At 45.5% G+C, this 22,503-nt stretch overlaps 1 protein-coding gene across 2 annotated transcripts in view; it reads right to left on the bottom strand.

The window, feature by feature from the left end:
• The window catches only part of fam219aa (family with sequence similarity 219 member Aa), a 71,337-nt gene that overhangs the window by 20,482 nt on the left and 28,352 nt on the right, over nucleotides 1-22,503 (bottom strand). For both annotated transcript variants that reach the window (XM_067984451.1, XM_067984459.1), the window contains exon 3: nucleotides 3,299-3,401. In XM_067984451.1, coding sequence (XP_067840552.1) covers nucleotides 3,299-3,401 — 103 coding nt within the window. The remainder of the gene's footprint in view (nucleotides 1-3,298; nucleotides 3,402-22,503) is intronic.

Raw genomic sequence — 22,503 nt, 5'->3', positions numbered from 1 at the left:
GAACAAAGAAATGGCAGAACAATTAAACACATACTTTGGTTCTGTCTTCACAAAGGAAGACACAAATAACCTCCCAGAAATGTTAGGGAACCAAGGGTCTAGTGAGAGGGAGGAACTGAAGGAAACCAGTATTCGTAAAAAAAAGTGCTAGGGAAATTAATGGGGCTAAAGGCTGACAAATCCCCAGGGCCTGATAATCTACATCCCAGAGTACTAAAGAAAGTGGCCCTGGATGCATTGGTGATCATCTTCCAAAATTCTACAGATTCTGGAACAGTTCCTACAGATTGGAGGGTTGCAAATGTAACCCCACTGTTTAAAAAAGAGGGAGAAAAAAAGCAGGGAATTACAGACCAGTTAGCCTAACGTCAGTAGCAGGAAAAATGCTAGAGTATATTATAAAAGATGTAATAACAGAACACTTGGAAGGCATTAACAGGATTGGACAAAACCAGCATGGGTTTATGAAAGGGAAATCATGCTTAACAAATCTACTGGAGCTTTTTCAGGATGTAACTAGTAGAATAGATAGGAGAGAACCAGTGGATGTGGTGTACTTGGATTTTCAGAAGGCTTTTGATAAGGTCCCACACAAGAGGTTAGTGTGCAAAATTAAAGCACATGGGATTGGGGGGAATATACTGGCATGGATTGAGAATTGGTTGACAGAGAGTAGGAATAAACAGGTCTTTTTCTGGGTGGCAGGCAGTGACTAGTGGGGTACCGCAGGGATCAGTGCTTGGGCCCCAGCTATTCACAATATATATCAATGATTTGGATGTGGGAACTAAATGTAACATTTCCAAGTTTGCAGACGACACAAAGCTGGGGTGGAATGTCAGTTGTGAGGAGGATGCAAAGAGGCTCCAATGTGATTTAGACAAGTTGGGTGAGTGGCCAAGAACATGGCAGATGCAGTATAATGTGGATAAATGTGAGGTTATTCACTTTGGTTGTAAAAACAGAAAGGCAGATTATCTGAATGATGATAGATTGGGAAAAGGGGAGGTGCAACGAGTACTGGGTGTCCTTGTACACCAGTCGCTGAAAGCGAGCATTCAGGTGCAGCAAGCAGTTAGGAAGGTATGTTGGCCTTCATGGCAAGAGGATTTGAGTACAGGAGCAGGGATGTCTTACTGCAGTTGTACAGGGCCTTGGTGAGACCACATCTGGAGTAGTGTATGCAGTTTTGGTCTCCGTATCTGAGGAAGGATGTCCTTGCCATGGAAGGAGTGCAACAAAGGTTTACCAGACTGATTCCTGGGATGGCAGGACTGACGTATGAGGAGAGATTGGGTCGACTAGGCCTATATTCACTAGAGTTTAGAAGAATGAGAGGTGATCTCATCGAAACATATAAAATTCTAACAGGACTAGACAGACTAGATGCAGGGAGGATGTTCCCGACGGCTGGGGAGTCCAGATCCAAGGGTCACAGTCTCAGGATATGGGGTATACCATTTAGAACAGAGATGAGGAGAAATTTCTTCACTCAGAGGGTGGTGAACCTGTGGAATTCTCCACCACAGAAGGCAGTGGAGGCCAAGTCATTAGATGTATTCAAGAAGGAGATAGATATATTTCTTAATGCTAAAGGGATCAAGGGATATGGGGAAAAAGCGGGAACAGGGCACTGAGTTAGACGATCAGCCATGATCATTTTGAATGGCGGAGCAGGCCCGAAGGGCCTAATGGCCTACTCTTGCTCCTATTTTCTATGTTTCTATTCGTAGATCTCCTGTTTGGTCCCTAACTGGCTCCACCCCTCCTACTACCCGTTTACTATTTATATGCCTATAGAAGACTTTTGGATTCCCTTTTATGTTGGCGACTGGTCTATTCTTGTACTCTCTGCCCCTCTTATTTTCTTTTTCACTTCTTCTCTGTACTTTCTATATTCAGCCTGGTTCTCACTTGTATTATCAACCTGATATCTGTCATACACCCCCTTATGTAGGGTAATCAAAACCACACACCATTTCTGGAATTAATCTCACTATTGGTTTATATACTGCAGATGGCCTACTACATATCATTCACAAATATTGTAAATAGAAGTCACAGAACACATCCACGTGAAATACCATTGGTTAAATTTCCCCAAGCAGAGCATTTTCATCTATCACCTGTTACTAAATCTAGACATTTTGTTAAATATTTTATGAGCTTTAATTCCTCATGCCTAGGAATGAACCTTTTGAGAATCTAAATACGCTACATCTACTGGATTACCCTCATGCATTGGCACAGAATTTGAGTAGTTTTGCAAGGCATGACATTTTATTTCTAAAACCATGCTGACTGCTCCCTAATGATAGCTCTTTAAAGACCCAATTATAGCTTTCCCACCCCCTACCTGCCCCAATATAAGCCTGCTATTATCAGCTTTGTACCTTACTTGTTTTTGAATACTGGAACATCTTCAAGATCAAGCTCATATCAATGTTATGGTATGTTACTCAGACTCTCTTGCATAACACAAAAAAAGTGCTCTGCAGTCACTAGTGTAACATACTGGTCTATGTCACTTACAAATTTTGTTCTACCTTGGGTACTTTTCAGCCATATAATCCCTTTAAAAACTCTATTCTTCTGATTGTGACCATGTTTGTTCTCCTCCCTTCATCGGTGGTAGAGCCTTCAGTCATGCTGTCTAGAACACTCTCCCTAGAACTTTTCTCCACCTTTCTACCATGAAAAATTGTCTCAAACCCAACTCTTCAGCTAAGCTTTCCACCCCATTTCCTAATCTCTCTCTTCCTGGCTTATCATTCATTCCTAATACCCATTTGTAAGCATCTTGAGATATTTTCTAAGTTAAAGGTGCTATACAAATTCAAGTTGTTTAGAACAAGGCCCTTATACAGCACTATAAACAGAAATGCCTTCACTAAGCTGATGCTTGCAGAAGCACCCAATTCTTAAAGTATATTAGTTTAGATAGCCTCTCAACCTCCATATAATTAATGAAGTAGTCATTGGTGTGGAGGGGGGGGGGGAAAGAGAGAAGAGAAGAATTGGAAAAATGAGCAAAAATTGAATAACTTAAAAACTAGGATTGTCTCTAGGCATACAACACCACATAGTAACTGATGAAATTGTAAATCAATCAGCAATAAAATTAATGTACCATTATTTCACTAGGAGTCAAGACCAACCCTAATCCAATAAATACAAAAACATTGTAGGAATACAGAGACTTCTATAGAATAAGATTAGCATAGAATCTTCTATGCTAGAACATTCCAAAAACTATAGGCTATTGTATACAAAATTTAAATAAATACAACATATGTACCTTGTCCTTGCCATCACATTGTTCTTTTTTGGCTGCTGATTGACAGGGCTTCCAATATTGCTATTCTTCAGAGACCCCTTCCTGGCCAGCTCTCGTTGTTTCTCTGTAAACAGACAAATTACGTATTTGTTCCCCGGAAGGCTTATAACATGATTGCACTCAGCATTGATATATTTCCCGTGTCATAAATATTGGTTGTAAGCTTTTGAAATATTTTACAATCACTAATAGTAACATTTATTTATAACTGTTTCACACACACTATAATCCAGAGGAACCTCATCTCGGGAAAAAAATCCAGTATCCTCTATTTTTGAACATTATAAATTTGGGGCAAGTTTCATAAACTTCAATTCTATGACTCGTATTGAGGCTGAAGTCAGAGGTGCAATTACCTCAATTTATTTTCTTTTAAATAGTGAAATATTTTTAAAAAGTCAAAATTAGGAAGCTGGAACTTTGAGTAAACTGACTAAGGCAGTATTGTACCTGCAATTTCTAACACCACTAACTACAAATCTTTCAGGTTATCAAAATTATAGTGAAGTTGTCACGCAATGTTTTTTGTGTGCTGCCAGCACTAGAAGTTCATTAGTTTTAAAAAAAACATTGGGTGCAAATTTGTTCTTTTAAATCAGCTTTTATTAACACAGTAGTGCTTCAGAAAATGACCAGATTAAGTGACGCACCACATTGTGGGCTACATAATATTAAAGTGCAGGTTTCAGCCTAAAATTCCCAATTTCTTAGTGATGGCTACAAAATCAGTGCTTTCCCACAGGGGGAAAAAAGATTTGATAAGTCCATTACCCTGACATTCAAGAGTGGCATTGACAAACCCCAGGGATTAGCTCTCTTGTCTTTTTAGACAAGATTTTTTTTTTCGTCAGCCAGGGATCCAACTAGTATCACTGTGCTCAAGAGTCTCCAATCTAAGCTACGGAGAAATCCATTCAGGTAGATTTTCTGTTTGTCCAATGTAAAATGCACTGTCATCACACAGGGACATGCCTACTTACTCAAGTCCAGAAAACTTAGGTGCAGGTTATTAGCAGCTACGATCTAATATTGAATTGGGGACAGGGACTCAATAAAACATAAGTAAAACAATAATGAAGAAAATAATAACACTAGAGCAACAAATCCCCAGGACCAGATGGTTTCCATCCCAGGATGGAAGTAGGTGAGCACATTGCAGATGCCCTAACTATAATCTTTCAAAGTTCTCTAGATTCAGGAACTGTCTCTCTAGATTGGAAAATTGCACATGTCACTCTGCTTTTTAAGAAAGGAGAGCGAGGGAAACCGGGGAATTATAGACCAGTTAGCCTAACATCTGTTGTGGGGAAAATGCTGGAGTCTAAAATTAAGGATAGGGTGACTGAACACCGAGAATTTTCAGTTAATCAGAGAGCGCCAGCATGGATTTGTGAAAGGTAGGTCGTGCCTGACAAACTTGATTGAATTTTTTTGAAAAGGTGACTAAAGCAGTGGACAGGGGAATGTCAATGGATGTTATTTATCTGGACTTCCAGAAGGCATTTGATAAGGTCCCACATAAGGGACTGTTAGCTAAGATAGAAGCCCAGGGAATCGAGGGAAAAGTACGGACTTGGTTAGGAAGTTGGCTGAGCGAAAGGCGACAGAGAGTAGGGATAATGGGAAGGTACTCACATTGGCAGGATGTGACTAGTGGAGTCCCGCAGGGATCTGTCTTGGGGCCTCAATTATTCACAATATTTATTAACGACTTAGATGAAGGCATAGAAAGTCTCATATCTAAGTTTACTGATGACACAAAGATTGGTGGCATTGTAAGCAGTGTAGATGAAAACATAAATTACAAAGCGATATTGATAGATTAGGTGAATGGGCAAAACTGTGGCAAACGGAATTCAATGTAAGCAAATGTGAGGTTATCCACTTTGGATCAAAAAAGGATAGAACAGGGTACTTTCTAAATGGTAAAAAGTTAAAAACAGTGGATGTCCAAAGGGATCTAGGGATTCAGGTACATAGATCATTGAAGTGTCATGAACAGATGCAGAAAATAATCAATAAGGCTAATGGAATACTGGCCTTTACATCTCGAGGACTAGAGTACAAGGGGGCAGAAGTTATGCTGCAGCTATACAAAACCCTGGTTGGACCGCACCTGGAGTACTGTGAGCAGTTCTGGGCACTGCACCTTCAAAAGGACAGATAGGGTGGATGGAGAGAAACTATTTCTGCTGGTTGGGGATTCTAGGAGTAAGGGGCACAGTCTAAAAATTAGAGCCAGACCTTTCAGGAGCTAGATTAGAAAACATTTCTACACACAAAGGGTGGTAGAAGTTTGGAACTCACTTCCCAATTGCTAAATTTAAATCTGAGATCGATAGCTTTTTGGCAACCAAAGGTATTAAGGGATATGGGCCAAAGGCAGGTATATGGAGTTAGATCACAGATCAGCCATGATCTTATCAAATGGCAGAGCAGGCACGAGGGGCTGAATGGCCTACTCATGTTCCTATATTCCTATGACCTCTTTCCTCTCTCCCAAGTGCACACATAGGTACTGCAGTCTACTCGAACAGAGCACCAGCAAGCTTATTGTTGCTTGTCTGCCTCACATCATCCTGCGTTAGGGAATTGCTTTGTAGGGTTACCTGGAGCCGATGGGAAGGATCTCACCTCCAGTGACTGGTCTATCCCTTTGATCCCAGACTGAACGTAATATTCACTGGAATATTGTGGACCTGCCTGACTTAGGTACTAAATTGGAAGAGGAACATTGTGAAGGACCTAAAATAAAAAGGTAACTGAAAAAGGAAAACAATGAAAAAGGTGGGAAAAAAAACTGTCATTTTTGGAACACAGATATTACTTGCAGTTTAAAAAAAGTAAAAAAAAGACAAAGAATGCAGCTGTTGAACCATGGCAAGAATATCCAAGTTAATCAGGCTATGCTAATGCAATAAAATAATGGGAGCAGTTGACATTTCTGTGTTCGCTAGCTTCAACAAAAAATGTGAGCAAAGAGCAGTGTAATATTGGAAGAAAGCACTAGGCAAGACAGAGGGTCAGAGGGATCTTGGTGTGCAAGTTCACAGATCCCTGAAGGCGGCGGAACAGGTAGATAAGGTGGTAAAGAAGGCATATGGGATACTTGCCTTTATTAGCCGAGGCATAGAATATAAGAGCAAGGAGGTTATGATGGAGCTGTATAAAACACTGGTTAGGCCACAGCTGGAGTACTGTGTGCAGTTCTGGTCGCCACACTACAGGAAGGATGTGATCGCTTTGGAGAGGAGATTCACCAGGATGTTACCAGGGCTGGAGCGCTTCAGCTATGAAGAGAGACTGGGAAGATTGGGTTTGTTTTCCTTGGAGCAGAGGAGGCTGAGGGGGGACATGATTGAGGTGTACAAAATTATGAGGGGCACAGATAGGATGGATACTAAGGAGCTTTTTCCCTTCGTTGAGGGTTCTATAACAAGGGGGCATAGATTCAAGGTAAAAGGCGGGGAGGTTTAGAGGGGATTTGAGAAAGAACTTTTTCACCCAGAGGGTGGTTGGAGTCTGGAACTCACTGCCTGAAAGGGTTGTGGAGGCAGGAACCCTCAACATTCAAGAAGCATTTGGATGAGCACTTGAAATGCCATAGCATACAAGGCTACGGACCAAATGCTGGAATATGGGATTAGATTAGACAGGGCTTGATGGCCGGCGCGGACACGATGGGCCGAAGGGCCTCTATCCGTGCCGTATAACTCTATGACTCTATGACAGTGAATGGATTGGTCTGTTTTTAGTGTTGCTCTAACCATTCCTTTTCCAATGATAAAAGCCACTCGGGTGAATAATGATTTATAAACACCGTTTAGGAATACCAGTTTCTAGCCCTTAATTCAATGTTTAATATTTTAGTTAAATACACACTGGTTTAAACATGACACAGCTTCTGATAGGCCACTCACCCTAGCTTATTTTGTCAGCCACTGTCTGATTTAAAAAAAGTGAAATATTTTGTTTGCAACAGTGATCAGAGTTAATTGTTGCAGACATGACCTACCTACACATCTATCACAAACTCTAAAAAACCTTTTTGTAAAAAAGGAGGATGGTGGCCTTAGGGCCAGGAATATAATTTTATATCTGATATACTTTGTGTTTTATTTCTCTTTAAATCGAAGGGTTAAACTTGTACAAGGAAGGTCACCTGCTTCAAATGACTATTGTTGCTCTCTTTTGGTGGCCCTGATGCTGCAGTTTTATCAGGAGAGAGAAATCGCTTACTTGAGCAAATGATCTAGGCTGAGACTTCAGTGCAGTACTGAGGGGGTGTTGCACTGTTGGAGGTGCCATCTTTCAGATAAGCCATTAAACTGAGGTTCCATCTGCCCTCAGGTGGGCATAAAAGATCCCATGGCACTGTTTAAAGAGTTTCCCCTGGTGTCCTGGCCAATATTTATCTCTCAACCAACATCACAAACAGATTATCTGGCCATTATCTCATGGCTGTTTGTAGGACCTTGTGAGCAAATTGGCTACTGTGTTTCCTTCGATTACAAGAGTGACTAAACTTCAAAAGTACTTAATTGGCTGTAAAGTACTTTGGGATGTCCTGACGCCGTAAGAGACTCTACGCAAATGCAAGTTCTTTCTTTAATACCATGTGCCTTAATCACTATCTGAAAAATATTATTTTATTCTGAGCTACTGTCATGTTTAGACTACTGTAGGGCCACGGCATCAACAGAAACCATGCTGCATGCCTTGGACTACCCATGAGCAAAGCCAAGGGAGAGCTGTCGTATTTTAATTTTAGTTAGATCTGGATATCGGATTTAACTTTTGTGGTGAAAGGTTGAGTCAGAAGGCTGTGGGTTCAAGTCCCACTATGGATTTGACATATAATCCAAGCTAACATTTCAGTGCAGTACGGAGGGAGCGCTGCATTGTCAGAGGTATTGTATTTCATTTTAGATGATAAACCGAGGACTCCAACTGCCTGGTGAGTTGCTAAGAACAGTTTATCTGGTCAATCATTTGCTGTTTGTGGGACCATGCGATTCGCAAATTGGCAGCCACGTTAGCCAAAGAACAATCCATTAATTGCAAAGTGCTTTAGGTCATTTTAGGGAGTGTTAAGGCATTATTAATGCAGGTTTGTTCTTTAGACATACATCACGAAGAAAGACACAGTAGAGCTCAAATCAAAACTAGGACACAGTAGTTACACAGAACATACTTGAAGCTCAAATGCTGAGGGGAAAGATCAGAAGGATACAAGAAAATATGAAATTAGAGTATGCCTTTCAGCTTACTCTCCCAATCATCATGGACTAGATTGCAAGTATTTCATTACTTGAGAAAGTTATGCAAAATTTCTCCCTGATCACCAATGGCAGGAAAGCACACTTCACAATATCTATCCACACTTACAGGACCATTAATCGAGCCTGGCCACATGCTTTCTGCAGATGACATCCTGATGGCTGCAGAACAGAAATCATCTGTCCTATTGCAAAAATTGCAATATTACAATTGTCCAGTTCTGGGTATTTCCTGGCGGTCAGTACCACAGTAATAAGTTGTACAAGATTCAGTGACAATTGTAAAATTAAAAAAACATTTATGACTGAACCATTCTATATGTAATTCTTCACAATCATCATCTGACAGCAATGGCAATTTCCTTGAAATCAATGACTGATATACAATCATGCCTGGAACAAGACTTTGAAAGATGAACATAAAATGATGTGATTTTCCAAAATCAATAACCAGAAAGACTGTTGCAGTCTCCTATTGATTTCTAAAAATATTGTCTCTTATCTCACTGCGAATTCTGTAGCTCTTGTAGAACCATTTAACATTACATGCCAAGCTTGCAAGTCAGTTGGCTTCGACGCTGTCAGAGAGGGGTAAATGTATACATTATTTCTGCTGTTCATTAAAGTTAAGTATTCCTGCATCTATCTACCAGCATTTGGAGTTAAATTGTCCCAAGGAAATTGTTTTAAATGTTACAAAGTGATAAACATTAATACTTTTCTGTGCGTCCAGTCAAATAATTATTGAAGAAGAGTTCAGTGGAAGGATTGATTTACAGTTCCTTAGCTGCACTGATATTTAACTAAAAGTGTTCTGGAGTCCAGCAAAGCCCCCACACAGGTTTTGTTCCTCAATGAAATTCAGAGGCCCAGAATTTCCTAGAGATTTGTGCCACTGTAATGCTGCATCTGTGTTGCAGGGACCATTGCACGGCAGAAATTATGGCGTAACTGACTTACGTCACATTACTTGCGCCACTCCATAATTTCCTGGGACTTCTGTGCTGCTGCCCTCATCCGCCCCATTAAAATCAACAACGTTCCTGATGAACGCTACTTTTATCGCAGCTGCCACTTAGACTGGGAAATAATTGGAATGGTGGATTTTTGGTGACCTGGTTGTGGTGAAAGTTACTGATTTTAACAGTCTGTTTTATATACCCCAGAGGCACATGAAAGAAGTGTGCTTGCAATTTTAATTAAGTTTTCGAAATGAACGTGTTCGCACTCATTAGACATTCCAATATAACCTTGTTACAGATGGAACTATCCGAGGCAGTCGATGCTGCTTCGTTGGAACTTTTAAAATAGTTAGTAAAACTGATTTCAGTTTGGCCATGATTCTACAGGTAAATGGTTATAGTAATTTAAATGTAATGAACAAAACAAAACAGAAATTGCACAGCGATTGAAACAACAAAGATTGATCTTTGACTTTTTTTTTATTCACGGGATGTGGGCGTCGCTGGCAAGCCCAGAATTTATTGCCCATCCCTAATTGCTCTTGAGAAGGTGATGGTGAGCCACCTTCTGGAAACGCTGCAGTCCATGTGGTGAAGGTTCTCCCACAGTGCTGTTAGGAAGGGAGTTCCAGGATTTTGACTCAGCGACAATGAAGGAACGGCAATATATTTCCAAGTCGGGAATGGTGTGCGACTTGGAAGGGAATGTAAATCATTGATCTGGCAATTACTGAAGCAGCCCATATTTTCTCTCCATAGGAAACCTCAGTTTGGATTGAAACTGGAACCTTGCACTATCCTTGAAGAGTATCTATTTATAGAATTTTTTATTCCGTATAAAAAAAGATTTTTTTTAAAAAACGAGTGTAATTACTCTTCAGAATAACTGTGCCTGTGTTCAAAAACAGTTGGCTTGCTGCCATGATGCAGGGATTATCCTCATCACCTTAGAGAAAACATTGACTATGAGTTGTGCTAACGAGGATGTGCTCTCAGCACCTTGATTTAGAAGGATAGGAAAAACAAATAAAAACTTTTATCTTTCAAAGCACCCCAGGATTGTAGCTGATTGTACTTCTCAACATTTCAGCGTGGTACACTTGTATTTTGCAAAGCCACGGAAGTGAGTGGGGATTGCCAGACTCTCCTATTTAACATCAGACGGCTTTTTTGGGGATGATGGGAGAGAATGGAATGGGCAATTTTGTGTGTTCTGTTCTTACATTTGATCATTTTTGGATGGAATCCATGCATATAAAAAATAACCATCATGGTCAATTTCCACAATTAACAAGGTAACTACTCCTACGTAGACTTGATGTCTATACATGCATACATACATGTTTTTTTTTAAAAACGAGCCCAATGGCTCTGAAGTTTGAAACAAGTATGCTTGACTGGCAGCATGGAATTTTTCAGTCAGAAGACTGTGGATTCAAATCCCACTCCAGGACCTGATAACATGAAACTTGGTCAATAATCCAGAGCAGTACTGAGGGGGTGCCATCATTCAGATGAGAAGTTAAAGCGAGACCCTGTCTTCCTGTTCCCATGGTGCACGTGGATGTTAAAGATCCCATGGGATTATTCAAAGAGCAGGGATTTCTCTTGGGAAAGTAGCCAACATTGTTACCTCAAACAATACCATCAAAAATAGGTTATTTTTTATCTTTGCTGATTGTGTAACGGCGCAGGGGGGCAGGCGGGCGGACAGACGGCGAGGGGGGGGGGGGGCAGGCGGGCGGACAGACGGCGAGGGGGGGGGGGCAGGCGGGCGGACAGACGGCGAGGGGGGGGGGGCAGGCGGGCGGACAGACGGCGAGGGGGGGGGGAGCAGGCGGGCAGACTGCCAACGAACGAGCAGGCGGGCAGACTGCCAACGAACGAGCAGGCGGGCAGACTGCCAACGAACGAGCAGGCGGGCAGACTGCCAACGAACGAGCAGGCGGGCAGACTGCCAACGAACGAGCAGGCGGGCAGACTGCCAACGAACGAGCAGGCGGGCAGACTGCCAACGAACGAGCAGGCGGGCAGACTGCCAACGAACGAGCAGGCGGGCAGACTGCCAACGAACGAGCAGGCGGGCAGACTGCCAACGAACGAGCAGGCGGGCAGACTGCCAACGAACGAGCAGGCGGGCAGACTGCCAACGAACGAGCAGGCGGGCAGACTGCCAACGAACGAGCAGGCGGGCAGACTGCCAACGAACGAGCAGGCGGGCAGACTGCCAACGAACGAGCAGGCGGGCAGACTGCCAACGAACGAGCAGGCGGGCAGACTGCCAACGAACGAGCAGGCGGGCAGACTGCCAACGAACGAGCAGGCGGGCAGACTGCCAACGAACGAGCAGGCGGGCAGACTGCCAACGAACGAGCAGGCGGGCAGACTGCCAACGAACGAGCAGGCGGGCAGACTGCCAACGAACGAGCAGGCGGGCAGACTGCCAACGAACGAGCAGGCGGGCAGACTGCCAACGAACGAGCAGGCGGGCAGACTGCCAACGAACGAGCAGGCGGGCAGACTGCCAACGAACGAGCAGGCGGGCAGACTGCCAACGAACGAGCAGGCGGGCAGACTGCCAACGAACGAGCAGGCGGGCAGACTGCCAACGAACGAGCAGGCGGGCAGACTGCCAACGAACGAGCAGGCGGGCAGACTGCCAACGAACGAGCAGGCGGGCAGACTGCCAACGAACGAGCAGGCGGGCAGACTGCCAACGAACGAGCAGGCGGGCAGACTGCCAACGAACGAGCAGGCGGGCAGACTGCCAACGAACGAGCAGGCGGGCAGACTGCCAACGAACGAGCAGGCGGGCAGACTGCCAACGAACGAGCAGGCGGGCAGACTGCCAACGAACGAGCAGGCGGGCAGACTGCCAACGAACGAGCAGGCGGGCAGACTGCCAACGAACGAGCAGGCGGGCAGACTGCCAACGAACGAGCAGGCGGGCAGACTGCCAACGAACGAGCAGGCGGGCAGACTGCCAACGAACGAGCAGGCGGGCAGACTGCCAACGAACGAGCAGGCGGGCAGACTGCCAACGAACGAGCAGGCGGGCAGACTGCCAACGAACGAGCAGGCGGGCAGACTGCCAACGAACGAGCAGGCGGGCAGACTGCCAACGAACGAGCAGGCGGGCAGACTGCCAACGAACGAGCAGGCGGGCAGACTGCCAACGAACGAGCAGGCGGGCAGACTGCCAACGAACGAGCAGGCGGGCAGACTGCCAACGAACGAGCAGGCGGGCAGACTGCCAACGAACGAGCAGGCGGGCAGACTGCCAACGAACGAGCAGGCGGGCAGACTGCCAACGAACGAGCAGGCGGGCAGACTGCCAACGAACGAGCAGGCGGGCAGACTGCCAACGAACGAGCAGGCGGGCAGACTGCCAACGAACGAGCAGGCGGGCAGACTGCCAACGAACGAGCAGGCGGGCAGACTGCCAACGAACGAGCAGGCGGGCAGACTGCCAACGAACGAGCAGGCGGGCAGACTGCCAACGAACGAGCAGGCGGGCAGACTGCCAACGAACGAGCAGGCGGGCAGACTGCCAACGAACGAGCAGGCGGGCAGACTGCCAACGAACGAGCAGGCGGGCAGACTGCCAACGAACGAGCAGGCGGGCAGACTGCCAACGAACGAGCAGGCGGGCAGACTGCCAACGAACGAGCAGGCGGGCAGACTGCCAACGAACGAGCAGGCGGGCAGACTGCCAACGAACGAGCAGGCGGGCAGACTGCCAACGAACGAGCAGGCGGGCAGACTGCCAACGAACGAGCAGGCGGGCAGACTGCCAACGAACGAGCAGGCGGGCAGACTGCCAACGAACGAGCAGACAGGCGGACAGACAGCCAACGAGCAGACAGGCAGGCGGACAGACAGCCAACGAGCAGACAGGCAGGCGGACAGACAGCCAACGAGCAGACAGGCAGGCGGACAGACAGCCAACGAGCAGACAGGCAGGCGGACAGACAGCCAACGAGCAGACAGGCAGGCGGACAGACAGCCAACGAGCAGACAGGCAGGCGGACAGACAGCCAACGAGCAGACAGGCAGGCGGACAGACAGCCAACGAGCAGACAGGCAGGCGGACAGACAGCCAACGAGCAGACAGGCAGGCGGACAGACAGCCAACGAGCAGACAGGCAGGCAGGACACACAAACAGATCCAGAGTTTTGCTATTTAAATAATATAAAATCATATTACAGAAAAATAAGGACCGAACCTATGACTTTAAATGTCTACTCAAATTTGCCAATCCTTGCCACACGAGCTAAAATGCAGCTGATTCAGACCGTACTGCTGTTTATTATTACATTGCCAATAAAGTCCTAACCCTTACATAACTCATTTTCCCTCAAAAGTCTACCAGTTTGCCACTTTAGAACAACAGCTTGATGAAGCTGTTTAACGACAAATATAAATAATTTCAAACATCAGCCAAATCATTAGAAACTATTATACTCTAATTATCGACCACAACTTGAATAGTGTGTCCAGTTCTGGGCACCGCACTTTAGAGAAGATGTGAAGGTCTTAGAGAGGGTGCAGAATAGATTTACTAGAATGATTCCAGGGAGGAGGGACTTCAGTTATATGGATAGACTGGAGAAGCTGGGGTTGTTATCCTTGGACCAGAGAAGGTTGAGAGGAGATTTGATAGAGGTATTTAAAATCATGAAGGGTCTAGCCAGAATAGATAGAGAGAAACTGTTCCCATTGTTGGAGGGGTGAAGAACAAGAGGACATAGATTTACGGCGATTGGCAAAAGAACCAAAAGGTGACATGAGGAAAAACCTTTTCACGCAGCAAGTGGTTAGGATCCGGAATGCACTGCCCAAGGGGGTGGTGGAGACAGATTCAACCAGCCAGACCACAGTCACAGATCATACTGTAGGGTGTCAGGAACTGCTGTAATTATTAATTCCTTAGCACTGCAAGTCTAAATAGCTGTAATAAAACTAGCTTTGTCAGATTGTTTTATTCATAGAATCATAGAAGTTACAACATGGAAACAGGCCCTTCGGCCCAACATGTCCATGTCGCCCAGTTTATACCACTAAGCTAGTCCCAATTGCCTGCACTTGGCCCATATCCCTCTATACCCATCTTACCCATGTAACTGTCCAAATGCTTTTTAAAAGACAAAATTGTACTCGCCTCTACTACTGCCTCTGGCAGCTCGTTCCAGACACTCACCACCCTTTGAGTGAAAAAATTGCCCCTCTGGACCCTTTTGTATCTCTCCCCTCTCACCTTAAATCTATGCCCCCTCATTATAGACTCCCCTACCTTTGGGAAAAGATTTTGACTATCGACCTTATCTATGCCCCTCATTATTTTATAGACTTCTATAAGATCACCCCTTAACCTCCTACTCTCCAGGGAAAAAAGTCCCAGTCTATCCGACCTCTCCCTATAAGTCAAACCATCAAGTCCCGGCAGAATCCTAGTAAATCTTTTCTGCACTCTTTCTAGTTTAATAATATCCTTTCTATAATAGGGTGACCAGAACTGTACACAGTATTCCAAGTGTTGCCTTACTAATGTCTTGTACAACTTCAACAAGGCATCCCAACTCCTGTATTCAATGTTCTGACCAATGAAACCAAGCATGCCGAATGCCTTCTTCACCACCCTATCCATCTGTGACTCCACTTTCAAGGAGCTATGAATCTGTACTCCTAGATCTCTTTGTTCTATAACTCTCCCCAACGCCCTACCATTAACGGAGTATGTCCTGGCCCGATTCGATCTACCAAAATGCATCACCTCACATTTATCTAAATTAAACTCCATCTGCCATTCATCGGCCCACTGGCCCAATTTATCAAGATCCCGTTGCAATCCTAGATAACCTTCTTCACTGTCCACAATGCCACCAATCTTGGTGTCATCTGCAAACTTACTAACCATTCTTCCTAAATTCTCATCCAAATCATTAATATAAATAACAAATAACAGCGGACCCAGCACTGATCCCTGAGGCACACCGCTGGACACAGGCCTCCAGTTTGAAAAACAACCCTCTACAACCACCCTCTGTCTTCTGTCGTCAAGCCAATTTTGTATCCAATTGGCTACCTCACCTTGGATCCCATGAGATTTAACTTTATGTAACAACCTACCATGCGGTACCTTGTCAAAGGCTTTGCTGAAGTCCATGTAGACCACGTCTACTGCACAGCCCTCATCTATCTTCTTGGTTACCCCTTCAAAAAACTCAATCAAATTCGTGAGACATGATTTTCCTCTCACAAAACCATGCTGACTGTTCCTAATTAGTCCCTGCCTCTCCAAATGCCTGTAGATCCTGTCCCTCAGAATACCTTCTAACAACTTACCCACTACAGATGTCAGGCTCACTGGTCTGTAGTTCCCAGGCTTTTCCCTGCCGCCCTTCTTAAACAAAGGCACAACATTTGCTACCCTCCAATCTATAGGCACCTCACCTATAGCTGCTGATGATTCAAATATCTCTGCTAGGGGACCGCAATTTCCTCCCTAACCTCCCATAACGTCCTGGGATACATTTCATCAGGTCCCGGAGATTTATCTACCTTGATGCGCGTTAAGACTTCCAGCACCTCTCTCTCTGTAATATGTACACTCCTCAAGGCATCACTATTTATTTCCCCAAGTTCCCTAACATCCATGCCTTTCTCAACCGTAAATACCGATGTGAAATATTCATTCAGGATCCCACCCATCTCTTGTGGCTCCGCACATAGATGACCTTGTTGATCCTTAAGAGGCCCTACTCTCTCCCTAGTTGCAAGAAAAGTATTCATGTTAAATTGAACTACAGTATGTTCTGCAGACATTTTCTTCCAAGTCACAACTACCTCTGGTTTGAACAAAAAGCTGCACATTTTCAAATCTCAAATATCTATTCAATATGCTAACTTCAAGGTATATGAAATTTTCTTTAAAAAAGCCCTTCTGTCTTCCCTTCTTCAGTTGGAGACGGAATTACAAAGCCTAGATTATCTCAGTGGCTATCAATGCTATTCAGTGTCAGCCAAAAGAACATTGCAACTTGGTTGGGGCTCCCTCAATTTCCCAACATTTACTCCCCCTATCATAACGTTCAAAGCCCATGAGGTCCAAGGGAAAGTGGCAAGTTGGATCCAAAATTGGCTCAGTGGCAGAAAGAAAAGGGTAATGGTCAACGGGTGTTTTTGTAACTGGAAGGCCGTTTCCAGTGGGGTTCCGCAGGGCTCAGTACTAGGTCCCTTGCTTTTTGTGGTACACAGCAATGATTTAGACTTAAATGTCGGGGGCATGATTAAGAAGTTTACAGATGATACAAAAATTGGCCATGTGGCTTATAATGAAGAGGAAAGCTGTAGACTGTAGGAAGATATCAATGGACTGGTCAGGTGGGCAGAAAAGTGGCAAATGGAATTCAATCCAGAGATGTGTGAGGTAATGTATGTGGGGAGGGTAAACAAGGCAAGGGAGGACACAATAAATGTAAGGATACGGAGAGGTGTAGAGGAACAGAGGGAGTGCACGTCCACAGATCCTTGAAGGTAGCAGGACAGGTAGATAAGGCGGTTAAGGCCGCATATGGGATACTTCCCTTTATTAGCCGAGGCATAGAATATAAGTGCACTGGATACAGCAAAGGCTTTGGGCCCCGACAACATCCCAGCTGTAGTATTGAAGACTTGTGCTCCAGAACTAGCTGCGCCTCTAGCCAAGCTGTTCCAGTACAGCTACAACACTGGCATCTACCCGACAATGTGGAAAATTGCCCAGGTATGTCCTGCCACAAAAAGCAGGACAAATCCAATCCAGCCAATTACCGCCCCATCAGTCGACTCTCAATCATCAGCAAAGTGATGGAAGGTGTCGTCGACAGTGCTATCAAGCGGCATTTACTCACCGATGCTCAGTTTGGGTTCCGCCAGGACCACTCGGCTCCAGACCTCATTACAGCCTTGGTCCAAACATGGACAAAAGAGCTGAATTCCAGAGGTGAGGTGAGAGTGACTGCCCTTGACATCAAGGCAGCATTTGACCGAGTGTGGCACCAAGGAGCTCTAGTAAAATTGAAGTCAATGGGAATCAGGGGGAAAACCCTCCAGTGGCTGGAGTCATACCTAGCACAAAGGAAGACGGTAGTGGTTGTTGGAGGCCAATCATCGCAGCCCCAGGACATTGCTGCAGGAGTTCCTCAGGGCAGTGTCGTGGTCCCAACCATATTCAGTTGCTTCATCAATGACTTTCCCTCTATCATAAGGTCAGAAATGGGGATGTTCGCTGATGATTGCACAGTGTTCTGTTCCATTCGCAACCCCTCAGATAATGAAGCAGTCCGAGCCCACATGCAGCAAGACCTGGACAACATCCAGGCTTGGGCTCATAAGTGCCAAGTAACACTCACGCCAGATAAGTGCCAGGCAATGACCACCTCCCCTTGACATTCAACGGCATTACCATCGCCGAATCCACCACCATCAACATCCTGGGGGTCACCATTGACCAGAAACTTAACTGGACCAGCCATATAAATACTGTGGCTACGAGAGCAGGTCAGAGGCTGGGTATTCTGCGGCGAGTGACTCACCTCCTGACTCCCCAAAGCCTTTCCACCATCTACAAGGCACAAGTCAGGAGTGTGATAGAATACTCTCCACTTGCTTGGATGAGTGCAGCTCCAACAACACTCAAGAAGCTCGACACCATCCAGGACAAAGCAGCCCGCTTGATTGGCACCCCGTTCACCACCCTAAACATTCACTCCCTTCACCACCAGCGCACAGTGGCTGCAGTGTGTACCATCCACAGGATGCACTGCAGCAACTCGCCAAGGCTTCTTCGACAGCACCTCCCAAACCCACGACCTCTACCACCTAGAAGGACAAGAGCAGCAGGTACATGGGAAAAACACCACCTGCACGTTCCCCTCCAAGTCACACACCATCCAGACTTGGAAATATATCACCGTTCCTTCATCGTCATTGGGTCAAAATCCTGAAACTCCCTTCCTAACAGCACTGTGGGAGAACCGTCACCACACGGACTGCAGCGGTTCAAGAAGGTGGCTCACCACCACCTTCTCAAGGGCAATTAGGGATGGGCAATAAATGCCAGCCTCGCCAGCGACGCCCACATCCCATGAACGAATAAAAAAAAGTTATGCTAGAACTGTACGAAACACTAGTTAGGCCACTGCGTAACAGTTCTGGTCACCACATTACAGGAAGGATGTGATTGCACTAGAAATCGTACAGAGGAGATATACAAGGATGTTGCCAGGACTGGAGAATTTTAGCTATGAGGAAAGATTGGATTGGCTGGGGTTGTTTTCTTTTGATCAGAGGAGGCGGAGGGGTAATTTAATTGAGGTGTATAAAAAGGGCCCAGATAGAGTGGATAGGAAGGACCTATTTCCCTTAGCAAAGGGGTCAATAACCATAGAGTCATAGAGTTATACAGCACGGATAGAGGCCCTTCGGCCATCGTGTCCACGCCGGCCATCAAGCCCTGTCTACTCTAATCCCATATTCCAGCATTTGGTCCGTAGCCTTGTATGCTATGGCATTTCAAGTGCTCATCCAAATGCTTCTTGAATGTTGTGAGGGTTCCTGCCTCCACAACCCTTTCAGGCAGTGAGTTCCAGACTCCAACCACCCTCTGGGTGAAAAAGTTCTCTCTCAAATCCCCTCTAAACCTCCTGCCTTTTACCTTGAATCTATGCCCCCTTGTTATAGAACCCTCAACGAAGGGAAAAAGCTCCTTAGTATCCATCCTATCTGTGCCCCTCATAATTTTGTACACCTCAATCATGTCCCCCCTCAGCCTCCTCTGCTCCAAGGAAAACAAACCCAATCTTCCCAGTCTCTCTTCATAGCTGAAGCGCTCCAGCCCTGGTAACATCCTGGTGAATCTCCTCTCCAAAGCGATCACATCCTTCCTGTAGTGTGGCGACCAGAACTGCACACAGTACTCCAGCTGTGGCCTAACCAGTGTTTTATACAGCTCCATCATAACCTCCTTGCTCTTATATTCTATGCCTCGGCTAATAAAGGCAAGTATCCCATATGCCTTCTTTACCACCTTATCTACCTGTTCCGCCGCCTTCAGGGATCTGTGAACTTGCACACCAAGATCCCTCTGACCCTCTGTCTTGCCTAGGGTTAGGGTCCTCCCATTCATTGTGTATTCCCTTGCCTTGTTCGTCCCTCCAAAGTGCATCACCTCGCACTTTTCCGGGTTAAATTCCATTTGCCATTGTTCCGCCCATCTGACCAACCCATCTATATCGTCCTGCAGACTGAGGCTATCCTCCTCGCTATTTACCACCCTACCAATCTTTGTATCATCAGCGAACTTACTGATCATACCTTTTACATTCATATCCAAGTCATTAATGTAGACCACAAACAGCAAGGGACCCAGCACCGATCCCTGTGGTACCCCACTGGCCACAGGCTTCCAGTCACAAAAACAACCTTCGACCATCACCCTCTGCCTTCTGCCACTAAGCCAGTTTTGTATCCAAAGTGCCAAGGCACCCTGGATTCCATGGGCTCGTACCTTCTTGACCAGTCTCCTGTGGGGGACTTTATCGAAGGCCTTACTGAAATCCATGTATACCACATCCACTGCGTTACCCTCATCCACACGCCTAGTCACCCCCTCAAAAAATTCAATCAAATTAGTCAGACATGATCTTCCCTTGACAAAGCCATGTTGACTATCCCTGATTAATCCTTGCTTCTCCAAGTGGAGACTAATTTTGTCCTTCAGAATTTTTTCCAATAATTTTCCTACCACTGATGTTAGGCTCACTGGCCTGTAGTTCCCCGGTTTTTCCCTACTCCCCTTCTTGAATAATGGTACTACATTAGCGGTTCTCCAGTCCTCTGGCACATCCCCTGTGGCCAGAGAGGTTCTGAATATATGTGTTAGAGCCCCCGCAATCTCCTCCTTTGCCTCACACAGTAGCCTGGGATACATTTCGTCCAGGCCTGGGGATTTATCCATTTTTAGGCCTGCTAAAACCGCCAATACCTCCTCCCGCTCGATGTTAATATGTTCGAGTATATCACAGTCCCCCTGCCGTATTTCTATGTCTACATCGTCCTTCTCCATCGTGAAAACAGATGCAAAAAATTCATTTAGAACCCCTCCTACATCTGCCGGCTCCACACACAGATTGCCATACATAGCCTTAAAGGGGGCATAGATTTAAAGTAATTGGTGGAAGGATTAGAGGGGAGCTGAGGAGAAATGTTTTCATCCAGGGGGTCTGGAACTCACTGTCTGAAGGGACGGTAGAGGCAGAAGCCCTGATCCCATTTAAAAAGTACTTGGTTATGCACTTGAAATGCTGTAACCGACAAGGCTATGGTCCAGAACTGGAAAGTGGCATTCGGCTAGATAGCTCTTTTTCGGCTAGCACAGACAAGATGGGCTGAATAGCCTCCTCCTGTGCTGTACCAACTATATGATAACCACTCTTCAGTTTCAAAATGGAAGTCAGGAGATTTCTGCTCATAACAGGACAAGGTTTTGTGTTCAATTAACCAAGGTAAAGTTATTTTGGTGATCATAAGAACATAAGAAATTGGAGCAGGAGTAGGCCAATCGGCCCCTCGAGCCTGCTCCGCCATTCAATAAGATCATGGCTGATCTGATCCCAACCACAAATCTAAAGAACACAAGAAGTCGGAGCAGGACCCGGCCACATAGCACCTGGGCCCTCTCCGCCACCCACAGGGCATTGACCGATCCGAACTCAGCTTCATGTCCAATTTCCTGCCCGCTCCCCATAACCCCTAATTCCCTTTACTTCTAGGAAACTGTCTATTTCTGTTTTAAATTTATCTAATGATGTAGCTTCCACAGCTTCCTGGGGCAGCAAATTCCACAGACCGACCACCCTCTGAGTGAAGAAGTTTCTCCTCATCTCAGTTTTGAAAGAGCAGCCCCTTATTCTAAGATTATGCCCCCTAGTTCTAGTTTCACCCATCTTTGGGAACATCCTTACTGCATCCACCCAATCAAGACCCTTCACAATCTTATATGTTTCAATAAGATCGCCTCTCATTCTTCTGAACTCCAATGAGTAGAGTCCCAATCTACTCAACCTCTCCTCATATGTCCGCCCCCTCATCCCCGGGATTAACCGAGTGAACCTTCTTTGTACTGCCTCGAGAGCAAGTATGTCTTTTCTTAAGTATGGAGACCAAAACTGTATGCAGTATTCCAGGTGCGGTCTCACCAATACCTTATATAACTGCAGCAATACCTCCTTGTTTTTATATTCTATCCCCCTAGCAATAAAAGCCAACATTCCGTTGGCTTTCTTGATCACCTGCTGCACCTGCATACCAACTTTTTGATTTTCTTGCACTAGGACCCCCAGATCCCTTTGTACTGCAGTACTTTCCAGTCTCTCGCCATTAAGAAAATAACTTGCTCTCTGATTTTTCCTGCCAAAGTGCATAACCTCACATTTTCCAATATTATATTGCATCTGCCAAATCTCCGCCCACTCACCCAGCCTGTCTATATCCCCTTGCAGGTTTTTTATGTCCTCCTCACTCTCTACTTTCCCTCCCATCTTTGTATCATCTGCAAATTTTGATATGTTGCACTCGGTCCCCTCCTCCAAATCGTTAATATAGATTGTAAAGAGTTGGGGACCCAGCACCGACCCCTGTGGAACACCACTGGTTACTGGTTGCCAGTCCGAAAATGAACCATTTATCCCAACTCTCTGCTTCCTGTTCGATAACCAATCCTCCACCCATGCCAGAATATTACCCCCAATCCCGTGATTTTTTATCTTAAGTAATAATCTTTTATGTGGCACCTTGTCGAATGCCTTCTGGAAGTCTAAATACACTATGTCCACTGGTTCCCCTTTATCCACCCTATACGTTATATCCTCGAAGAACTCAAGC

The sequence above is a fragment of the Heptranchias perlo genome, chromosome 1 (assembly GCF_035084215.1).
Source record: "Heptranchias perlo isolate sHepPer1 chromosome 1, sHepPer1.hap1, whole genome shotgun sequence".
NCBI classification, from domain to species: Eukaryota; Metazoa; Chordata; class Chondrichthyes; order Hexanchiformes; family Hexanchidae; genus Heptranchias; species Heptranchias perlo.
The sequence above is the reverse complement of the archived record's forward strand: the minus strand, read 5'-3'. Positions and strand labels throughout refer to the sequence as shown.